The 22,427-nt window shown below is 47.1% G+C and overlaps 1 protein-coding gene across 6 annotated transcripts in view; it reads left to right on the plus strand.

Moving 5' to 3' along the window:
* LOC126543970 (mitogen-activated protein kinase kinase kinase 13-like) overlaps positions 1-22,427 on the plus strand; it is a 593,636-nt gene that overhangs the window by 382,944 nt on the left and 188,265 nt on the right. For all 6 annotated transcript variants that reach the window (XM_055061158.2, XM_055061159.2, XM_050191137.3 and 3 more), the window contains one exon: positions 21,668-22,007. In XM_055061158.2, coding sequence (XP_054917133.1) covers positions 21,668-22,007 — 340 coding nt within the window. The remainder of the gene's footprint in view (positions 1-21,667; positions 22,008-22,427) is intronic.

A 22,427-nucleotide genomic window follows, 5' to 3' on the forward strand; every position in this document is an offset into this window, starting at 1 on the left:
AGGAGCTTTCTGAAGCACTAAAGTTTAACAGTTCTCCTGCCTTGTTTACTATTTCTGTCGACTGATATATGAATGTTTGTTTACCATAATTTGTTCTTGTTTCCAGTAAGTGTCTGGTATTCTGGCGCAGTCAATAACAAGGTATTTCATCATTGTCAATTTTGGTGAATAATTTTTGTTTGTGTATGGTCATCAGAAGTTTCTTATAATATATTCTGTCTGCTCGAAGAAGCGTTGAAATAATGGAGCTGTTTCAAGGTCTACAAAACGGCCATGGTAATTGCAGTATATACGAAGGATTCATTTCTGTAAAAGAATTAATTTGTTGTAGTTTGTTTTTGAAGTTGTATCTCATACCAGGACCCTGTAGCAGAGTTTAGAGTAAAGGAGGAGAGTATTGTATAACTGTTGTTTGAACCAAAGCGGAATCAGCTGGGTTATCCTGTTAATGATACCGACAGATTTAGAAAGGTCATTGTATAGCATCCTTATATGCGAACTCCAAGATAAATGTTCGTCAAACCAAACACCTAAGAATTTTCGTTCTTGGACATGGTTAATTGCTGTACCATTGTAATTAATGTTAATGTCATTAGCTATGTTCTTGATACGAGCCCTGAATAAAATGTATGTTGTTTTTGCAGTATTTAATTCAAGACTATTTGCACTCAACCTAACTGATAAGCGATTTAGATATGCATTAACACTGACAGAAAGTTCAGAAGTGTCACTGGATGTAAAAAACACGTTGGTATCATCGGCATACATTGCCAAGTCAGGTGAGTCAGGTATTCATACAATATCATTTACATAAATTAAGAACAATAGTGGGCCAAGTTTTGAGCCCTGAGGTACACCCTGTTTTATAGGCAAAATGTCAGAGGTAATAGAATTTATCTGAACAAATTGGCTTCGATTCGTTAGGTAACTTCTTATTAAATCATTAGCGAAGCTGCATATTCCGTAGATTTCTAGTTTATGGAATAATATTTTATGATCGATCGAGTTGAAAGCCTTCTGCGAATCTAGAAAAAGGCCAAGTGTAACCTTCTGTTTTTCAATGTTCTCAATTATTTTATCCTTGATATCTAGAAGGGCTTGCTGTGCTGACTTCTTCTTTTGGAAACCATATTGGTACTTTAAGATTACACTGTGTTTAGTCAAGAAAGACCACAGCCTGTCAACCACGACGCTTTCGAAAAGCTTTGAAAATATATTTAAGACCGAAATTTATCTGTAATTTGAGACTTTATCTTTCACACCACCTTTATGGATTGGTGTTATGCGAGGGGTTTTTAGCGCATCTGGAAAGATTCCTGAAGATACTGACAAATTAACAATATAAGCTAGAATGACACTTATTTCACTTGAAACATATTTGATCGGCTCCGGTTGAATTCCCTCGGGTCCGGCCGAGGCTATGCTCTTCATATTGTGTATCAGATTTTGCATCTCAACGCTATCTGTGGGTTGTAGAAAAATGGAGCTGGTCACCAGTGGGATGTCGATTGCATGAACCACTCTTCTTTCGCCTCCCCTCGACGTACATGAACCAGCCTGAACAAAATGTTCGTTCATGCTCGTCCTTTGATTTTTGTGCAGTAATGGTATCAGGGACATGATACACGACTTTCTACTTGTTATATTATTCACTGCATTCCATATCAGTTTCGGTTCGTTACGTATGCTAGAAAACAGTTGTAGGTAGTAATCTTGTTTAGCTTTCTTCAGTTTGCTTTGTAGATGATTTCTGAAATTTTTAAATGTCACCAACTGTTCTTGATCACGTGTTTTTATGAAAAGGTGGTACATCGCATTTTTCTTTTTTATGTCGTTATACTAATGACGGTTTATCCAAGGTTTTTGTACTTTCTTATTTCTGCTACATTCATATTGTAGCAGGAAAGCCGATTTATACGAAGTTTGTATGCTGGAAAGAAAGATGTTGAAAGCTGCGTTAACATCACTTTCATTCTAGACCGCCTGCCAGTCTATAGCTACATTTAATTCCCGAAAGTGTTCTAACGAAAAATTATTTATTATTCGACGATGACAAGGTGTCCGGGTAGTGCAAATGTTAGTGGAATTGGCAAAAGAAAATAGGGGTAAATGGTCACTTATATCACTTGTAAGAACACCGGCAAGTACTTCATCTTCATTTAAGTTTGTAACACAGATGTCAATCAATGTGGCACTATACTCTGTAACTCTGGTTGGTAACTTAATGTGATTTGTGCAGGCGTGGCAAGCTAGAATTGATTTCAGATGCCATGTCCACGTGTCATGTGAGCTCATGTCTATGTTTATATCTCCCTTGATTATCACAGGTTGATTGCTAGAACAGGCGTGCAATAGCAACGCGTCTAAAAAATTGCAAAATATTTCTTTCTCGCCAGAAGGAAGTCTATATATTACCGATGTCATGGTCTTTCCTATATATATATAGTAAGGCATTCTACGTGTTCAGCAATTACAGATAATTCCTCCACTACGGTAAAATGTAATCTCTCTTTTTGTACATAGCTACACCACCTCCCCTTTGATTGATTCTAGTTATGTGCTGCGAGTGATATTCATCAACAATAGGTATGTGGTCGTTTTGTGATAACCATGTTTCGGTGAAACATATAACATCAAATTTATTTTCTATTGTCGACATCATATTCTGAATTTCGTCTACTTTGTTCCTTATACTTCTGGCATTTATATGCATAGCCGAAAAACTTTTTAAACCTGTGGTTTCTCTGTTGAGACGAAGGATATCATAATAAGTGTCGTTGACTAATTCAAATCCCATCTTAAAATAATTTTAGATGTAGTGTATGCGTTCCTGGTAGCCTATTCGCTCTCTAAGCGATTTTTTCTAGGTCATTTAGGGAAGTTATGCGGATCACCCTTGAAGTTTCAGTTTTCCATGCCAACACCCGTCCTTTTGATGTCCAAACGAACTGCCAGTTTACCTCGTATTTCTTCTTGCACCGCTGCGAGCAGTTTCTTGTTTGTTTGTGTCAGGTGTTCATTTACATACACTGCGTTTTTCGAATCTAGATCTAGTTCTTTACATGTCAGCCACTTCTTTCTGGCCTTGGTGAGCAATTCATCGCGCTTCCTTCGTTGGACGAAGTAGACAACAATGTTGTTCACATCCTGTTTCGGTGTCGGGACCCAGTGGCATGTGTCAATGTCACTTTCCTGGATGATTTCTTCAAGGGCCGCACCTACTTTTTCAACCATTTCCATGGCGTCAATTGTTTTCTCGGTTTTTGGAATCCCCCTGATTTCGAGATTATTCAGTCTTTGATACTGTTCAAGGTCTTCGATTTTTTGTGTCAGTTTTTCATTTTCCTCCCTTAGGGTGCTATTTTCTTTGAGTAGCTGCTTAATCTCATCCCTTAAGGCTATGAATTTCTTTTTGAATACGCTCACTTCATCGCATGTATCGGCACAGTATTTTACACTGTCTTTCAGTTCTCTCAACTCCATTCGCATGTCACGCTTGAAGGCTTCAAGCTGTCTAGACAGATCCTTTATCTCTTTGGCGTCATCTTTCCCACCCATTCTCAGCACTGTCAGGCAAAAGCGGGCACAAACACAATAAATTCGGTAACGGTGCACACGAACGAAGTGCAAAGTTGGATGAAAGACCAGAGCAGCAGCAGCGGCGACAGCAGAAAAATAATATGTCAATGCAAAAGTACTGTAGTTTCAGGACTAACCTGTACAAGAACAAGAGGCGACTCAGATGCTGCACGTTATACTGTCGCCGCTGCTGCTTTGACGGTCCGGTGATATCGGATTGTATATATAGGCAGGGGCCACCGGAAGCAGGTAGACTGTGCCCAGAAGGTGGGCATGCGCAGGTGCAGAGGAACCCACGTGTCGTCGGTCTCAGGAATGATGCAGCTGGTAGGTGAGGGTAACAAGCAGGGTGGGCTGGACTGATGAAACCGGGAAATTTGCCTGTACAAGAATAAGAGGCGACTCAGATGCTGCACGTTATGCTGTCGCTGCTGCTGCTTTCCAAGACACTTTCGTCTCTGGCACGAGAAAAATCTTTAACAGTGGTTGTTTTACATTTTTTGGTGTTAAGCCACTTCCAAAGAACAAGAAAAATATACCAGACTAGGATCAGAAATTCCAGGTTCAGCCAAAACAAAAAAGTTTTCTAATGAAGGAATTACAAAAACGAGGTCAAGTATGGTTGCTGACGTACCATAGGTGCACATTGGCTGTTTTACAACTTGTTGTAGATTGTGAGACCGAATTATGTTATGTAACTAAGCTAAGTGTGAATTAATCCTGGTGCAGAAAAACCCATTCTCCCAGTCAATATCTGGTAGGTTAAAGTTGCCTACAAGTAGTACTTTATCACTTGTGAATGAAACCATGTGTTCAAAAAGCTCACGAAAGAATTCTGGGGGCGAGTCAGGTGCTCGATAAACTGCAAATAGCAAAAATGATTTATCCCAACAAGTAAGCTTTATTGTAATAGATTCCAAGTTATCGGCCTGACATAACAGAGTAGAGGATATAGTTTCTTTTACCAAAACTGCTACCCCGCCCCCTCTAGTACACCTGTCACGGCGATATGCTCGATATGATGGAGGAAAGACAACAGCATCTTCAATATTGTCATGCAACCATGTTTCCGTTATCACAACTACATGGGCATTAATGACACTGCGGGCGTTGATGTCTAAAATTCTCAGTTCTTTAGCACCAGGGGAAGTGTCAGCGGAGGCAAGTCATGCATTTTTCTAAGTACTTTCATAGCCGTCAATTTTTATCCTCAAGTTCCTACTGTCATCCCATGTGAATAGTTCATTGTTAACACGCATCTTATCATTAATTAAGCGAACTTTCTTGCCTGGTTCTCTTTCACTTTTAGCACTATCCCACAAGAGTTTACATTTACTTAGTGTGCTGCGCGAGTAATTGTTTTGAATAAATTGTCGCGAAGCTCTTTGGGCAGTAAGCGTTCGTGACTAGAATGATAGAGCAGCGAGAGGTAGTATAGCCGATCGAGCACCGAAACAAGGTTTTTCTCTCTTGTCGTAGTTGTCTCTCTCATAGCCACAGCCCCACTGCTCCTTAGTTTACAGTACATTTATCTCCCTCGCGGAAAAGGAAGCCGTCCCAGCGACCTACGCGTAGGACAACACAGGCAATCATAGTAGGGCTTGAGATGCTGGACTTGCACAATTTCGCATCCTCGACGGCGATGATCCAAAGGTAGCTCGAGGGGTTCCACGATATAGTTGACTGGAGACGTTTGGTTGACCACGCGGTACGGGCCCTGGTACTTCGACGCGAGTTTCGGTGACAGTCCAGGGGTAGGGGCTTGAACCCAAAGCCACACCAGCAAGCGAGGAGCATAGGATACAGGAGCATGGGAAGTTTCTCGATGGTGCTTCTGGCATTGCTGGTCTTCTGACGTAAATATACGGGAAAGTTTGCGACACTCTTCTGCGTGTGCAGCAGCTTCAGATAAGGTAGTGGTTTCCATGGTGTCAGGGTGGTACGGAAGGGTAGTATCCATTGTGGAAAAAGGTTTGCGTTCGTACAGGACAAAGAAGGGAAAAAATCCTGTGGTAGCTCACGTGGCGGTGTGTAAGCGTAGGTCAGAAAAGGTAGAACATGGTCCCATTTGGTTTGGTCGGATGCAACATACATGGCCAGCATGTCACCAAGAGTGCGATTAAAGCGCTTGGTCATGCCATTAGTCTGCGGATGATACGCAGTAGTGGTGCGATGAATGATGCGGCATTCTTTGAGGAGAGCCTCGATGAGATCGGAGAGGAAGACGCGGCCGCTGTCACTGAGTGATTCCCTGGGACCTCCGTGGCGAAGGGTGATGTGGCGCAGGAGAAACCAGGCGACGTCACGTGCAGAAGCGCTGGACAAAGGGGAAGTTTCCGCATAGCGCGTAAGATGCTCGATGGCCACGATTACCCAGCAATTGCCATCTGATGTGGTTGGCAGAGGTCCATAAATGTCGATGCCTACCCGATCAAAAGCACGTGCTGGGCAAGGCAAAGGCTGCAATGGGGTGGTTGAACGACGAGGGGGATCTTTACGATGTTGGCAAACGAGGCAGGAGCGGACATAATGACGGATGAATCGATACCTCCCCTGCCAGTAGTAACGAAGGCATAGACGCGCATATGTCTTCCATACACCCATGTGTGCACTGGGGATCGTCGTGGAACGCTGCACAAATATCTGAACGCAGATGCCGAGGGATGACAAGCAACCATTTGCGGCCGTCCGGGAGGTAGTTACGACAGTACAAGAGCCCGTTGCGAATGGAAAAGTGATGTGCTTGGTGACGTAATGCGAGATTGGTAGTGGGTGTCGATGGGGTGGACAAGAAATGCATCATGGACACAATCCATGGGTCTTTCTTTTGCTCCAGAAGAATGTTCGGGGCAGCAAGGGAAGGCTCTGACAATGAGGCCTTCGGGGAGCTAACCTCGTCTGTTAGTGGCGAACGAGACAAGGTATCCGCATCTGAGTGTTTTCGGGCAGAACGGTACAGCACTTGAATGTCATACTCCTGCAGTCGAAGGGCCCATCGAGCAAGACGACCGGATGGTTCTTTTAAGGACGACAGCCAGCACAGCGAATGGTGATCGGTTATCACGTCAAATGGGCAGCCATAGAGGTACGCACGGAATTTGGTTATGGCCCATGTTATAGCGAGGCATTCTTTTTCTGTTACAGAATAGTTCGATTCAGGTTTAGTGAGTGTACGACTGGCGAAGGCAACAACGTATTCATCGAAGCCAGCCTTTCTCTGAGCGAGAACAGAACCAAGGCCAATGCCACTGGCATCCATGTGTATTTCAGTTGGAGCACTTGGGTCGAAATGGCGCAGAATTGGTGGTGACGTCAACAGACGACACAACTTTGTGAATACGGCATTGTAATCCGGTGACCAGGTCGAAAGGTTGTGGCTACCACGCAGAAGCCGCGTTAAAGGTGCTATTATGGTGGCAAAATTGAAGATGAAACGGCGGAAGTATGACGCTAACCCAATGAAGCTGTGCAATTCTTTCAAGGTCATTGGCTGCTAAAACTGGGCAACAGCTTGTAGTTTCACCGGATCAGGGAGTACACCTTCTTTCGACACGACATGGCAGAGGAGGACAACAGTGGAAGTACGGCCTAAGCGAGATTGTTGTAGGTCGAATGACGTGCGAAAGCGGTCTAGGGGATCGACGATCTGGGCGTGCTGCGCTGGAGTGAGGTTGAGATCAATACACTGGGAAAATGTTGGGTCACACGGCAGCGTGGGAGGAGAAACTTGAAGGGCCAGAACATCAACCGGAGGAGAAGCCGGGTCGTCAGGCACATCGTAAAGGAAGCTTGGTTTGATTTCGTCAGCATAACCAAGACACTCATTGTGGAACAGGCTAGCAGGGCAAGAAAACAGGTTCGATACATAAAGTGCACTGGAACCTTGTCGAATGGCAAGAAGGGCAAAAAGAAGCAAGATAGGATGGCGGCGAGCAACAAGCTTAGACGGCGTGAAAAGAACTGTGGAGTCGGAAAACCCAACGCAGGAAACAGGTACAAGTGCGGCAGAGCATGGAGGAATCTCGGTGTCAGCGGTGATGAACACACGACCGGAAGCGTCATCAGTATCTTCAAAAACGTTGGTACCAAATGACGACAGCGCGAGTTCAGCACGAGCCCAATGTATAACGGCATGATGAGAGGACAGAAAGTCCCATCCTAAAATTATGACATGGGAGCAGCGAGGCAGGACAACGTTCTCAACATGGTATAAAGCGCCGCTTATAATAACATGCACGGTACATTTCCCTAAGGGTTCAATCGGTGCACTGCTTCCTGTACGTAATGAAATGGCTGAATATGGCGTCGTGACTTTTTAAAGGGTAAGACGAAGCTGGTCCGAAATCAGCTATTGCTGCTCCCGTGTCTACAAGCGCATGAACGGCAATGTCTTCTGCATAAACTTCAAGGATGTTCGCAGGAAATAAATGAGGTCTTGAGGAGTTCGTTGAGATCGCAGTTCTTGTCTCCGGAATGCGGTCCTTAGTTTTCCTCTCGGAAAGCTTCAGGTCGACGGATAAGCGACGACATAGAAGGCCGACGGGGAGACTGAGACCGACGGGTGTTGAAGGTTCGGGATGCAGGAGGTGAGGCTTCGAAGGGCTGAGTGGCACTAGCAGAACGGGACAGAGAGTCGAAACTGTTGCTTTGTGCCCTCGTAGAATCTGAAGGATACCATCCGCGCCAGCGGCAAAGCCGTGCTACATGCCCAGGTAGGCCGTACGAATAACAGATAGGCCGGTTGTCATGGGTGCGCCATGGATTGAGAACAGCGGGCGGAGACTGATGGAAATATTCGTGAGGTGGGCGCACGGGCTGCTGTGGCAGCCAGTAGCTGCTTGGGGGGGTAGGTGCATATGTTGAAGCTGCTTGCGGAGGTGAGGGAAAGGCACTGGTAAGTCTGGATTGAATACCTGCAGACGGAGGCCTTGGATTCGCGACAATGGCAGCGTACATAAGTGGAACAGGCGTAGGAGGCGGTTGGTGAGCAAATGGTACTGCGTGAGCAACTTGTTCTTGTATCATCTGACGGAGATCGGGAGACAAGGGTGACTTTGAGGCTGGACTAACTGGCAGAAGAGAGAGTTGGCGTGCCACTTCTTCTCGTACAAATTGCTTGATTTGGTCGAAAATTGCTGAACTGCAAGGAGTAGAACAGACACCATCACTCGGAGCTGAAAGCGCGACGTCTGGAGCGAGAGCTCGGCGCGTAGAAAGCCGTTGTTTGCGCAGCTCCTCATAGCTCTGGCTAGTGTTATGAGGTCGTTGACCGTCTGAGGATTCTTTTCCAAGATCATTTGGAAGGCATCATCTTCTATGCCTTTCAAGATGTTCTTGACCTTGTCACTTGTCATCTTCGGTCATATCTGGGTTGATACCCTGGCAAATGTCATACATCGTCAATGTAGCTCGCAAAAGTTGCGCCCTTTTGTTGGGCACGACAGCGAAGCTGTTGTTCAGCCCGAAGTTTGCGCACAGCAGGGCGACCGAAGACTTCTTGAAGTGTTGTTCAGAATGCTGTCCAGTTAGAAAAGCCAGCCTCATGGTTGTGGAACCAAAGATGGGCAACCACGGAAAGGTAGAATGGTTTGTAACCAAGCTTGTCAGCTTCAGACCATTTGTTGTGGGCATTCACTTGGTTGTACGTTGACAGCCAGTCCTCTATGTCATGATTGTCAGTGCCAGTGCATATGGGAGGATCCCGTTGGCGTGGCACACCAGGACAGACGACCGGAGGCGGTGCCATGGGTGGCTCGGTAGGACTAGTCTCCTCAGGCATGGGAGATGTGACAGGGATTGCCCAGCTTCGAAGTTCCAGGTTTGCAAAAGGTCCAGCACTTTCCACCAAATGTCGCGAAGCTCTTTGGGCAGTAAACTTTCGCGACTAGAACGATAAAGCAGCGAGAGGTAGTATAGCCAATCGAGCACCAAAACAAGGTCTTTCTCTCTTGTCGTCGTTGTCTCTCTCATAGCCACAGCCCCACAGCTCCTTATTTTATAGTACACAATATTCAAGTACCCTTTAATTTGTACGCACTTTTTAAGACAAGGTGTTTTTCGGTAAAATCCTGGAAGTAAATGATGACTGGTCGCTTGTTACCTTTGTTACCAAGACGATGAGTTCTGCTGACAGATTTGCAAGGAACAGCAAGCTTTGGAGAAAACACCTCGTCAAGAAATTTATTTTTAAGTATAGGTTCAGTTCCGCTGGCATCCTCCGGAATGCCAAAGACTACCAGATTGGATCACCTGCTCCTATCCTCCAGATGAGTCAACTTCGCCTCCAGCGATCCCACTGTACGCTCAAGGTGATCTACATGCGAGGCTCGTTTTTCTAATTCAGTGAATCTGGCTCCTCAATCAACTATAATGTTTTCGACCTTATTCTGTTGCTCCCTGAGTGCAGTCACGTCCGCTGCCAACTTGTTCTGACCAGACAGCAACTCTTTCAGCATGGCTTCAATAGAGGCCTTGCTGCCATCAGTGGGGCCACAATTTAACTCAGTCACCACACATCAGCAGCAAGCATACGTAGTACACATCATGGACAATAGAAGCACACTGTAGGGGACACGGCAAGACCAAATGACCGCGACAATCACTTCTAACCGGGCTATAGCAGTTACTAACCTGCACGAGGTAGCAGAACGGTTTAAGCCACATGCTCGTCAATGGTCCGCCATGCCCGCTGAAAGTGTAGCTCTGAAGCTGTTCCCTTATAAACCGATGCGTCGACGTCCCGTGAAGAATAGGTGGACACTCAAGTGACGCGTCCCAAAACAGCGAAGGATCGGCGTCATGAAAGCAGTGACATGGCATCAGTGTCGTAGTTGTAGTCCAAGTGCACGTGGCGAAGTTTGGCAGATAGGGATGGTCAATTGCATTTCTTGAAGACTGGTCAGGCTGCGGCAGTTGTGCTATCTTTGATCCGGCCAGGCCATCAGCAAGCACCTACACAAGGTAGCAGAACGGTTTAAGCCACATGCTCGTCAATGGCCCGCCGTGCCCACTGAAAGTGTAGGTCGTTTTCACATAACAGAATTATGTTTTCTCATGCAGTCGAACCCGACTAATAGAACCTGTTTACATCTAATTGCTCTATATATCGAACAATTTCTGGTCACGGTATAGTTACAATGAGTATATATAGCAAAAATTACGCTTACATTGAACAAAAATAGCAGCAACTCCCGATATACCGAAAACACACGGCTGAAAGTGCCCCCGGAAGTTGGCTTTCCCTCACGGTTGCGGGAAAACCCAGCGGCGCGGCTCCATCCAACCGCTCTCTTTACTGTGACTGCACTCCCTTGGACGAGCCATCGACACCCCCCTGCAAAAAATTATTCTGGGCCACCCGCAACACTTGCTCAAACAGCCAATCAGAGGCTCTTGTGCCCATGTCGTGCAAGATGGCGAAAGTGCAAGTTGTCTCGCTGCTATTTTTGTTCATTGTGTGTGCGCCTTGTTGGCCTTCTCCCTCAATGTTGCCGTGATGAAGCGGCAGAATTCACCTTTCGTCGTGAAGCTCGAAATCATAAATCAAATCAAATGCGGTGAGAAGTTGGATGTCCCCGCAGCGTACAAGATTCCGAGGAGCACTCTCGGCACGCTCTTGAAAATAATGGGGAGATTAGGGCTAAAGTGGCCAAACTTATGACCCGGTGCCCGTGGCGCCCGACGCGTACGCACGGCCGTGTACGAGTGGTTCGTCTAAAATTGCTTCAGCCGTGCCGACTTCTGCGTGCTTGGTGATGACTGTAAATTCTGATGAATGCGACAAAGCCGTTGCCGATATTGCCAAAGTTTGGAGCGAGCTGTCAGAATTTCCGGAAGCCGTTGAATCAACGGTGGACGAGTTTGTTAGCGCAAATGATGGTGTCGCGACCACGGGAGAGCCCGAAAACGAAGACTAAACTGCCGACATCATACCGAGCACAAGTGAAAATGGGCACAATGAGGAAAGCAACGACGGTCCTTTGCCCACATCCTCCTAAGTGATTGGTGCTGTCGCACTAGTCCGGTGCTTCTGCGCGAATGCGGAAGGTTGCGGCCTCAGCTACTCCGACTTCTTAGACAATGTGGAGAAGTGCGTGCATCGCAGGCAGCGAAATTGCCCAAGCAGGAGAAAATGCAGGACCATTTCGTGTGAAACTAAGCTAGTTTCATCAATAAAGTGATTTTATAAATGGTATGTGCTTTTATGACATCCAAATCTTTAGCAGGCTTATATCGAATTATGCTCTATATCGAACCAATAGGAGTTTTTTTTGTGAGTTCGATATAGCTGGGTTCGAGTGTATAGTCAAATTACAATCCGATGCTATCGTGTCTGTAGGTTGTGTGTAAGTCGGGCCTTACAATTTTTTCACGTATTTTACCTTGAAGAATTCAATTAGTTCAATAGCTTCCTCCTCCCACATGGAGGGCCTGGGTATGGGTGGTTCGAAAATCTTTTTGCTGAAACGACATCCAACACCGTATTTTCTGTGACACGGGGCCCTTAACACTATCGCGTCAAAATGCAACTTTTCTCATGTGATTTCCAGCTCCAGGTTTCCCTGCTCCAACAGGCTGACTGAGAAAGGGGTACAAGTAACAAGGAGCTGAGTGAAAAAGCCCTGCTTGGAAAAGGAAGATTTCTCTGTTGGCCTGCTAAACTGCCAAACGGCACTCCTTGAAAGCAGTGAAGCATCATGCCAGGTCATCATGGGCAGGAAGATAGGAGGAAGGCTGCCAGAATTTGCAGAGCAGAGAACTGATGTGAGAAAAGATGTGCAAGCTCCTGGGCAAGTGCTGGAGCTCAAGAGGCCAGGTTGAAAGCAAGGTTGCCCCTACCAAGCGTGCACCGACGAAACAAGCCTCCTCTGCCAAAACTCAACTTTTTTTTCGCCTTCGGAAGGAGGAAGGTGTATCGTGTTGGCAGAACTTGTATTGTGCCTGGCAACCATGTCATGCGGGTTGGTGACCAGGCGTGAGTATATGGGAAGTGTGCAGAATAAACGTCCACTTTTCTTTGTGTCAATCCTGTGCAGTGCATGTCTTGGTACACTTTGTGCCTTTCTGATTTTGGTGAGCTTAGGCATCTGAATTTGCCATACTCACACCTACCAATTATTACGATGAGCGAAACGAGAACAAGGTGAAAGCAGGAGCCAACGTTTCGACAACTGGACTTGTCTTCTTCAAGGCGACATATGCTTTCCTCGCCACAGTATATATAGGTGGGGTTCTTCTAAAGGGGAGAGGGCGTAATGTGGGTGGGTGCGGCAACGAGCGAAGGTGTGTTAGCATGTTTAATTGAGAATAAAGGAATGCTGTGCACAAGGCCAGGGATCGGCCGTCTGTCAATCACGTGTCAACGCCCGTGTGTCAGCCGCCGTGTCAACGGCGTGCACAGCAGCCCTCTATTACCTGTTTCACTGGTGGTCATAGGCTATCCTATCTCTGAAAGAGATAATAGAAGGAGCAGCAGAAACTGGTGCTCGTAAAAAAAAAAGGAAATACTCAAATGGTATAAATAAATAAATAAAGGGGGAAAATACGGAAAGAAGAAAAAGGAGGAAAAAAGAGAAAATAAGGGGGGGGGGGGGGATGCTAAGAAACCAAGCTAAGTGTTGTTGTGTATAGCCTGAAATTTAGCATAGTGAATAGATTCTAAAGCTCCCTTTGAAACGTTTATGCCTATTGGTTGCAATGTCTTGAGCTTATGGATAAGGTATCATTCTCTGTATTTTCTTTCTCGTTCAGAACGGACATTTGACTGTAAGATCTAGAGTTTAAGTTCATCAAAGTTATGACCTGGTTGGTTGAAATGCTCAGCGGCGGCTTTGGGAAGCTTTTTAGCTGTGTCCGCGCGAGGTCCGTTTAACCCTTTCGCTGTCGGACCTTTCTGGCCGTGACGCACCCCCAGTGTCGGCTTGGTTTCAGGGAACGAGCGTAACAGGGAATGAACATAGCAATTTATTTTTGATTATGATTGGTATACAAATAACATAGTCAATGCAATATGCACATTTGAGTGTTCTGCAGCTGTTGTTAGTAAACATCATCATCATCATCAGCCTGACTATAAAATCCGTTCAACATCCGAATCTGACGATGCGGAACCCTCTTCCTCGCATGCGACTCTGTCCGAGTCCGAATTCGAGCTCGGCTCGTATTCTGAATCGGAATTGAGCCACCGCTCCAATGAGCAGACGAAGGTCCCGCGCGCCGAGCCATCCGAAAGTAACCGCGGGCAGGGAGGATGCGCTTTCAGTCGCCCGCACAACGGAGACAAATGGGATGTTGCGTGATCAAGAAGACAGAGGGAGATGGAAAAAGGCTAAACAAAGTTCGAAGGGCTTTACGTTTACGGCTGCAAGTCGGAAGCGAGGGTGCGGCGAGAGAGCGAAAGCAGCAATCGAGTCACCCTTTTTGGAGAGGCAACGGCACGTGCGCCTGAACTTGGCGCGCCGTAGCAGACACACCAACAGAAGAAAAAGAAAAACCTTCAAACCAGCGGAGATTGCAGAACAACCCTTGAACCCATAACCACACGCGCGCGACGCATGATCCAGCGAACGCGGAGCCACCGCGCCACTCAGCAAAGAGAAAGTGGGGAGTGGCAGTCGCACCGTACTCTTCAATACATGGACTAACACAGGTCAGGGCGAATATACGAACTTGTAGAAAGAGTCAACAGATGGCGCGGCCAATCCAAGAGCGCCAGCTTTGCGCTCAGGCGCGAAATTTTGAACGCACGATAGAGAACGTACCGGTACGTCAGTGACACTGTGGGGGGGAAGCGCGATGACGTACCGGTACGTCCGTGACAGCGAAAGGGTTAATCTGATGTTCATTGATTGTCCTGTTTCACCGACATATTGTTTCTTACAGAAGGAACATTCAAGCATATAAATCACATCCGAACTGGTACAAGTGAAGCTAGATTTGACTTCGTGTTGTGGGGATGCGCGACTCTCGCGCGTCCCTGATGTTTTTCCCGCATAGCGCATCCCCTGATATGCTGTTTTCCCGCACGGCTCGCCTGGCCTGGCGGTCGGAGTGGTACAAGCGCGGTGCGAGAGATGGCGCGACTGTCGCGCTGCTGCGGGGTTACTTGGGCGCCGAAAGGGAAGGCGCTTGGTCTCTTTGGGTTCGGGAAGCGAGCGCGACGGACGTGCCGCGCCGTCCATGCTTCTGCGAGACCGTCTCGCATGGCCGCCTTGGACACCGTTGGCGTGACTGTACACGCGAACGACCAGGCGTTGGGATCCAGCATGGGGCGAACATATTCGCTCGCAATGCGGTCGCGGTAAGTCGGACTTCTAGATTTGTCGCGCGCCCATTGGCATGTTTTGGGGATATGAACTCGGCTAGCAGGCATTGATCCATGAAAGGTGCAATAAATGCCCTTGTGACTGTTTGCACTACTGTGTTGTCTTTCCTTTGTCCCAAGAGTACGGAGGAGAACCCCGTATCTCCCACATCTGGCTGCCCAACGTGGACCTCTTGGGGCATCGGACGATAGAGTTAAACAGTTTTGCTTCGTTCGAGAGCTTTGTTTAAACCGAAGCGTAGGCCTAGCGTGGATTTTGATCGCTAGCGTCGGCGGCGTGCTTTCTTGAGAGAGGCGACGGTGGCTGTAGTGTGTTTGGACTTGTCAACATGCTAAGCCTTCTCGCAAGTGTTTTTTTTAATGACATTCGTCAGTACGAGAGCCACGTGGTCTGCATCCTGGGAGAGCGAGGCTGAGCGCCCGCGGAGCAGTGGCAAGCCTGAAGCGAGTGAGTACGGAAGCCTCGTGGGTGGTCCGAATTTCTTATGTAAATAGCTTCTTCTATCTCTTTGACTCGGATGAAGTCGCGGCTCTGGGAGCCGGGTGGCCGCGGGCCACGGGTGCCACGACGGGCTGACTGGTTTTGCGGCCTGGCACCGGGCGCTCCGACACCGTCTGGGACGGTGGGCGCCGTCAACTCGGATGCTGTGTGCACCGAGCGGAGTAGGACCACCTCACAGAGCTAACGTCTCCTCGCGGCTGCCTGTTTTGTGCCCATTTTGGGTGTTGTTTTTGGATGCCGGTTATTGTCAGGGTAGCGACGATTTAGGCCTAAGGCTTCACGAAGCTGCCTGTCGCACGTGGAGGGACACAACCTGGTGGACCGTGGCGTTGAGGCGTTGCAATTTGCTTACCTCATTCTATTTAGCCTCGCACGAATTGAAATTACTCGTTCGGCTCAAGGAAGCGAGCTTCGTTCACGTGAACTTAGCATCTGAGTAGCTGCCCGATCGTTTGCTAGCCGAGTTGAACATCGTACCACGTGGGCGATGCGCATGCAGAATTCCTCTCCCTTGCACTACTGTAGTGTTTGCCGAGTGTGTTGAGTTTACGCAGCGTGATTGGAGTCACCCCTGGCTTGCTGTCACCTGCACATCGTCTGCGCTGCTGCCCCGGACTACGATCGAGTCACCCCGGGCGATGGTGATGCTGTGGCCAGTTCGGCGCAGCGACTTCGGCGGCCTCCTGCATCCAGCTCACAACCCTCGGCGGCGGACAAAGGAGCCAGCGGTCACCGACAGCTACGGCGGCTCTTGCCAGCAGGGCGCATCGGCGCGAGCGACACTTGCTCGTACCGACTACTGCGTCGTCGTTTCCGGAGTCCTGGCCTGGAACGATGCTGTCAAGTCTGCAAGGCTGCTGCTGTGACCGGCGGACGCCAGCGGTGTACCCCAAGGACAGTCGGCTCGCATGTTACGGACAGCGTGTGGACATTTCCTCGGCGCGGCCACTGTTGCATGTACCACCTTGTTCGCGAAGCATGGGTTAATGTTAGACCGTGTGACATGTTTCGCCGGAATAAGAAGTGATTTAAGGTTGGGGGGATGTGGGGATGCGCGACTCTCGCGCGTCCCTGATGTTTTTCCCGCATAGCGCATCCCCTGATATGCTGTTTTCCCGCACGGCTCGCGTGGCCTGGCGGTCGGAGTGGTACAAGCGCGGTGCGAGAGATGGCGCGACTGTCGCGCTGCTGCGGGGTTACTTGGGCGCCGAAAGGGAAGGCGCTTGGTCTCTTTGGGTTCGGGAAGCGAGCGCGACGGACGTGCCGCGCCGACCATGCTTCTGCGAGACCGTCTCGCGTGGCCGCCTTGGACACCGTTGGCGTGACTGTACACGCGAACGACCGGGCGTTGGGATCCAGCATGGAGCGAACATATTCGCTCGCAATGCGGTCGCGGTAAGTCGGACTTCTAGATTTGTCGCGCGCCCATCGGCATGTTTTGGGGGTATGAACTCGGCTAGCAGGCATTGATCCATGAAAGGTGCAATAAATGCCCTTGTGACTGTTTGCACTACTGTGTTTGTCCCAAGAGTACGGAGGAGAACCCCGTATCTCCCACAGTGTGTATAGCTATTTGCGGTGCTTTTAATTTTAATGTCACTTTGAAGGTGTTTGCAGGTTTTGCACCTGGGGCAACAACATGCTTTTATTACGGGGGAATGCTGTTGGCTGACTTTTGCGTGCACTAACATGTCTTCCTAAAACATCTTCTTCCTAAAATACATAAAGTTCCTGTCGAAAAAATATTTACAGCAGAAATCCCAGGTCGGCCTATTGTGTCTAATAACAACACACCTGTTGCAACAGTTGCAACACTGGTTATTTTCCAAACAAGTGTTTCTATAGTTTAACTTGATGCACTTTTTGAATGTACTTTGTATTTGTACTGCAAGGTGTCATTGAGCACTCATTCCTGTTGATTCAAGCAAACATACGAGGCAGAGACATACACTCTTCTGTGCCTCTGTTGATGTCATTGGCGTAAGCATAATCCTCATACTTCTCCAGCCATGTTGTCCAACTGCCCGACTTGTCGAAGTCGAAAGTGGGCAGTGCCTGCAGACCAGGTACCCTGACGAAATCCTGCGCTTCTGTTCAAATTCTCTTGTGCTCCAGCACTGCATTGCTTCCTTGCGCTCAGTGCAGCTTCCTGTGGAGAGGAGGAGAGTAGTGACTGTTGCATGGTCGATTATCTCAATAGAGAAGTGAGCACGAACCACACGGGATGGCTACTGACGCTGCCTTTATTCACTCCATTATTTATATGCATGATGGTGATTGATGATGATCTATTGGCATCCCTCTTGAAATGGGGCAGTGACAAAAATCACCTAGCCTGCCTGAGTTGATCAGGTATGCTATAGTACATGCTTTTCATTCTAGCTTGTTTGTATACGTCTCCTTAACCTTTTTTCTTTTCCTCAAAGCTTCTCCATCTACCTTGTACCGTTACCTATGCCTGTAATGGATCCAGTTGTATCAATATCTTTCCTGCATTTAAAATGCCTCTTGCTTATCTCACCTGTTGACCGGTTGATGTTTCAGTGCAATTTAAGTCCAAGCGCTTCTGGAAGGTGTATGTTACCTATGGGTAACACACATCCATTTCTTCAGGATGTGTTGATTGGTCTCTGGATTTTTGCTGCAGCACACAGGTGCCTCATCTCGTTGCAAATATTTGCTGCGTTATGTTTTTGTCCTTAGGCAACCAGCTCGAGCCTCAAGTAGCAAGGCATTGCCCTTTGTGTTATCATACAAATTTTCCCTTCTAATTCCTTTCTTCCCATTCTTGTAAATCTCCATGGTCTTTTTTGTTTCCATTCTTTGCATCCAATTCACTGTCTCTGTTTCTCGGTCTTCTTGATGGCTCCTGGTTGTCTATTTACACTTTCAATTACCTTTTACTTGGTCGCCAACTTTCTTGGTCTCTTCCTCCATTCTGTGTCCACACTTTTCTGGTACGAATGCTTGTGCACTTTAGCTACCCATTTATTTTCATCCATCTTCCTAAGTCTTACTTCAAAACAAATTTTGCTATGCGCTTCTCTGAATTCAATACAGGCCCAACCAATGTCATCCTACACTGCCTCATTTGTAGGCTCCTAGGATAGGGTGCCTCAATGGTCTCGCCATCGCTCCATACAGGGTGGGGACAACCGCGTCGTTTGCTATTACATCCGCCATTGAATGTCTCACTCCCAACAGAGTGCACTGCCGGTGTGTGCGTATAGCATGAGTTTTTTGCAACCAAAGGCATTTTGCACAAAATAGACTGGTCAGAATATGCATGTCTGTGCTCATAGACTGTTTGCAGGCTCAGCTACGGTAATTTAGCTGTTGCACGCTATCTCCTGCCGCTGCAACTTCTCCTCAGTGGAGTCCTCGGTGGCCATGCAGTTTGTCAGCTGCTCAGCATAGTTCTTCTCATTGTGCGCTTGGGACCTATCTTACATGGGTTAAGTCTGCTTTCTTTCACCACCTGTGATGCATACCCTCGTAGCTCTGACAAATCTTGACAGAAGGAACGTCAAGGTGACGGAACATTAAGCTGATGGAGAGTGTGAAACTGCGTTCACATAAATGAATTTTGCATTTTTTCTTGCGCGACCATTGAGAGAAAAAAAAAAAACTTTTTGACAAGACCATTAGGTTCCTAGATTTAGAACTTATGTTTTCACCTGACGGACACGTGTGTTGGAAGTAGGCTCCCAGGTCTAAAGAAGCACTTTTGCCTTTAGAATCAGTCCACTCGAAATTGGTTAGACGCAGCATTGCGAATCTGTGTTTCATGAACGCATTGAACAAAAGTTGTCCGCACGTTATGTAGCAAAGCCTTGCAGAGCAGGTGGATTGGTTAAAAACTTCTGGTTTTAAATCGTCTGTACTAATGTTGGTGAAACACTGGCAAGAAAAATGAAGAAACCACGCGTGGATTCCGATCGCCAATTAGAAGAGACATAAAAAATCGAGGTTATCCCCTACTTTCATCAGGTTTCCCACAGGCTGAAAAGAGTGTCCCAAAAATTTTGTGTTAACTTGGTGTTTTCAGCTCCCTGCAAGCATTTCAGCCTCTGCACCCGTATCTCTGGCTCTGAACGAGATTCAGCTTGCAAAACCAAGCACCGAACAAAGTTCACTAAGTGTACTGCGGAGGTGGTTTATTCAATTCCGACGTCTTGTGGCAAAGTATATATATATCAGCCAGACGGGGCAGTGTTTAAATGAACGCCTCAGAGAACACAACTACATGCTGCGATCAGACACAGGGAGCCCCCTAGCTTTGCATGTGAAAGATTGTAACTACTGCAGTCCTTTGTTTCACTGCACTAGCATCATTGGCAGGGGGAAGTCAAAGCACGAGCGCAAACTGCTTGAAGTGTTTCATATCAAAAAGAATGAGCGGGTTTGCATAAGTGACCGATCTGTGCTTATCACAGAGAAAGTGTGGGGTTTGTTTGACAACCCCACACTTTATCGGGGTTTGTTTGACATCTTCAGTGTGTCTGATTGGTCTCTTTCTTTTGCATGTGCACTTGCACAGGAAAAGCAGTGTTTAAAAGTATGTGGCTGTTTCAATAAATCGGTCCGGGGTCTGTGCGTGTGTCTCCTTCTGGTCCTGCATCTTGGTTTTCGGTGGTTTCTTTTACTTTAAAGTTGAACAAACTGGCACAGCAATTCACGCTTCTTGCAGATTTCTAGGAAGGTAGAAAGGGAAATACTACAGTAATAAACATGTTGGTACTGTCATAGACCTCAGCATTTTTTAACTTCCTTTATATATAAAAGCACCCAATCCAATCAGCAGTGAAGTATCACTGATGCATTTCACGTCATTGATGCTGTGTCTTGTATCACTCCGACAATCATAATTTTCACTGAGAATAACCTCCTTGCAAAAATCAGAGCCTTAATCAGCTCAGAGATCACAACACTTCTTTTATTTGTGCATGTGGGTAATTTATTATGGACAAGGGCACAAAATTATATAATATACCAATAAAATATTCTGAAAGAAAAAGAAACTACCAATGCACTCAATAAAAAAAAAAAAAAACTGTCCAGTTTTTTTGGTCACTGAATGCCCCCGGCACATGTTTTGCTTCTGTGTGCATAGACGCCGTTCGCACCAATGTGGCCAAATGTATGTGAAGCCTCAGCCTTGCATAACTCGAGATCAGGAGATTCTTTGCAGACTTGCTTTGCTCATGGCAGATCTTCACGCAAGGGCGCACTATTTTCCTCAAATACTCGTACTGTCACAGCCTCACAGCCTTCAAAGGGGACCTCAAGAGAAGCAACCTGTCAATCCAACTTATGCCCCGGGAATGCTCTTCACATGGTTTCAGCATCAGCAGAACATTCTCACTTGGATATGTAAGGTTGCCACCTTCACATCTGTATTCTTTAAGAAGAGTCAGATGTACGTGCTCGCTGTCACCTTAACCGAACAAGGCGGTTTTGCACTGCGCACATCCTGCAACAGATGGCAACATATCATGAACAGTAAACAGTGCTAAACAACAGGATGAAGAGAGGGATGCAGACGACAGTGCTGACTAACAACAAAGTGTCTTTTTTCTATATCCCTTTTAAAAGAAAACCACCGGTGTAGAATAGGATGTTGCATTAATTTTTTTCAAGGTCTTCAATTAATAAAATAGTAGAGTCATCGATAACATGGGCCTTCACTTCTCCACGCTCTTGTTTAGCTTTTGACAGCATGTCGGCGAGGTCCTGCCTAATCTTCACAATCCACTGCAGCTTTCTCTTGGGCTCTGTTGGAAAAAAGTAATGTTTCCGACCATTTCTGGGATTGTTGGTGAACCTGGGCACGCAGCAGCCAGTCATTCCACTGAAAAAGGGAGCAACCAAGCGGCCGCAGCTCCTTCCTCGACCTGGCGCCTTGCGAAGTGAGATCCGCAATGGCAGCAGCCATTGGGAAAAATTGCTCGAGGTGGCAACTACGCCTTCAAAGAATGTCCCCACCCTGCACGGAGCGGCAGTGAGGGAAAAGCCATTCAGGCACCCTATTCTTGGGAGTGCTCCTAGCGCCCTCTACACTTTCGAGAGTTGACATTGCAGTGTAATAATTTTTCATTGGGCTAGCGTACATTTTGGGATATGTGAGTTGGAATTGTTGAGAATGTTCTGTACAGTAAATCAGTTTTATTTGTGCTAGAATCACTGAGGCCATCTCTGTAGTAAGAATGCATGGTGGCTATAAAAATTAATGTTGACAGCAAGCAGTGAACTATTCTGTGCAGTCCAGAACCCATGGAGCAGGCAGGATCACCATCCACCAAGGCACGTTCCCGGAGGGCCACACACCGCCGCAGCGGCTCGGGCAGCAGTGGCTGCCGCATGGTTGACAGTGAGACACAGACCGATGTCCTGGAGCTCCTCAGCACCAGCTCCCCACCATCGGTGGCCTCGCCCCAGAGCGAGGAGAAGGACCTGAACAGCAACCAGGCACCACGCGTGGTGCTGCAGCAGCACACAACCAGCGTTCCAGAGGAGGATTGCTGCCCTGCACTACCTGTGCGTAACAAGCGGGCCATAACTGACAGTGATGAGTCGCCCACTCGTCTTGGCCCTTGCCAGCAGGTATGGTGTGATGAGACATTAGTAGAATAGAACAGGTACAAATGTCCTGTTCAGAAATATTCACTTGGGAAAATTTCAATAACATAAACAACCAGGTTGAAAACTAGGGGAAAAAAAATCCCTTTCACCCTCCCTTAAAAATGTAAATACAGAAAGAAAAGCAGTCCACAGGCACAGAAGAATAAAAATGTTAATATAATTCGGTTGTGTAGAGCTAGGCTTGTGCACTACGATGTCATGACAGAAAATGGTGGAAGCTGTAATATTGCATGGGTTGCATCACGAGGCAGGCATCGACAACATCACTTTATTACTATTGCACCAAACCTAAACAGCGGAATGCCCAAAACTGGTAACACTGGTAACTATATACACCTCCGTACGCTGGTAGATGGTGCTCCCCATGCCTAGGCTTCAATG

Source organism: Dermacentor andersoni, chromosome 1 (genome assembly GCF_023375885.2).
Source record: "Dermacentor andersoni chromosome 1, qqDerAnde1_hic_scaffold, whole genome shotgun sequence".
Lineage (NCBI taxonomy): Eukaryota > Metazoa > Arthropoda > Arachnida > Ixodida > Ixodidae > Dermacentor > Dermacentor andersoni.